Source organism: Branchiostoma lanceolatum, chromosome 15, assembly GCF_035083965.1.
Source record: "Branchiostoma lanceolatum isolate klBraLanc5 chromosome 15, klBraLanc5.hap2, whole genome shotgun sequence".
Lineage (NCBI taxonomy): Eukaryota > Metazoa > Chordata > Leptocardii > Amphioxiformes > Branchiostomatidae > Branchiostoma > Branchiostoma lanceolatum.
This window is the reverse complement of record NC_089736.1, coordinates 18,457,244-18,458,657: the sequence shown is the minus strand read 5'-3', so window position 1 is coordinate 18,458,657 and position 1,414 is coordinate 18,457,244. Positions and strand designations below refer to the sequence as shown.

Here is a 1,414-nt window from a genome sequence, read left to right as displayed (position 1 = left end):
CAACAAGATAGACTATGACACAGGGTTAAACTCATGTGTAGGATCATATGGACTTGGAAAAAGAAATAGCAATGGTGAAGCACTGATATCCTTCATGAGCACGAACGGCTTGTTTGCCACAAACACCGCCTTCAAACACCCTGCTCGTCATCGTACAACATGGGTAGGACACAGAGCTGACCCCAAAGGAAGTCCAGATTCCAAAGCTACTATAGCCATCTTCAACCAAATTGATTTTGTACTCTGCAAATCAACAAGCAAACCATTGCTGAAAGACTCACGTACCTATGGGGGCACAGACCTCAACTCAGACCACAAACCAGTCGTTACCCGCATAAGAATGGATAACATATGCCTGGCTCACAAGAAATGTAAGAGACAGAAACACCAGGTCAAGTACAACCTCGAAAAGCTTGACAACCCAAGCACACAAGTACAATACAAGCAAAGCCTGGCAAACCAGCTGTCCAATATAGCAGAAGACAACAACCCCAACATAGCACTAACCACCGTACTCAAAAGTATGGAAACAGCAGCTGCCAATATACTGGGAGTACTGAAAAACACAAACGGCAAGCAAAGACACCACACAGAAGACCCAGTCATCATGAAACTGTCAGAAAAACAAAAGGCCCTGAGGCTGCGAATCTACCAAACGGGTCATAGTGAGGACAGAAAACCCCTTAGGACAGAGCGCAACAAAATCCTCAGAGAAATAAGCAAACAACTGAAAAACCAAGCAATGAAAAGAGCAGATGAACTGAAAGATGAAATCACAGCCACAGATGACAGCCGAAAAATGTTCAAGGCAGCCCGTGCCTTCAAAGTTTGTGGACCCCCACCCTCCCTGTCAGTACAAAATAGTGATGGTCAATTCATCCTAACTGACAAGGGGAAAGCAGATGCCATCAGGGAATGGTTTAAAGAACAGTTTACAGATCGGCCAGAAGGAGAACACCTAGAACCCTTCCAAGGAGAACCCAGACCCCTGAAAGACCCTATCAAAGATGACGAAATCAAGAAAGCCATAAAAACATTGAGTAATGGACGTTCGCCATGTCCAGACGGAGTTAGTGACGAACTCTTCAAACATGGGAGCGACAGTACATCACATATCACTGCCATCATCAACGGTGCTTTTGAGCACCACTACCCCATTGAAGCTATGGGACAAGGAACCCTTAATTAGCTTATTGCGTTACCTAAACCAAAAAAGCCACCAGGACCACCTGCCAATTTACGCCCTATCGTCCTCCTAAACAGCATACGTAAGATCCTGTCAACTGTTGCACTTCACCGCATCAGGGACAAAATAGATGTCTTCACAGGACCATACCAAAGTGGCTTCAAGAGAGGGCGCAGTTGCGCGGACATAGTATGAGCCCAACGCATGCTCACCTCAGTGGTTATGTCT

General features: G+C 45.7%; 1 protein-coding gene across 1 annotated transcript; it reads left to right on the top strand.

The window, feature by feature from the left end:
- The first annotated feature begins 340 nt into the window (after nucleotides 1-340).
- LOC136420345 (uncharacterized) lies at nucleotides 341-1,189 on the top strand. The gene has a single exon (XM_066407191.1). It carries the CDS (start codon nucleotides 341-343, stop codon nucleotides 1,187-1,189), a length of 849 nt encoding a protein of 282 aa, XP_066263288.1.
- Nucleotides 1,190-1,414: the final 225 nt, after the last annotated feature.

Excerpts from the sequence above, each read along its gene's own strand:
- LOC136420345 (XM_066407191.1), top strand. The coding sequence starts at position 341 with ATGGATAACATATGCCTGGCTCACAAGAAATGTAAGAGACAGAAACAC.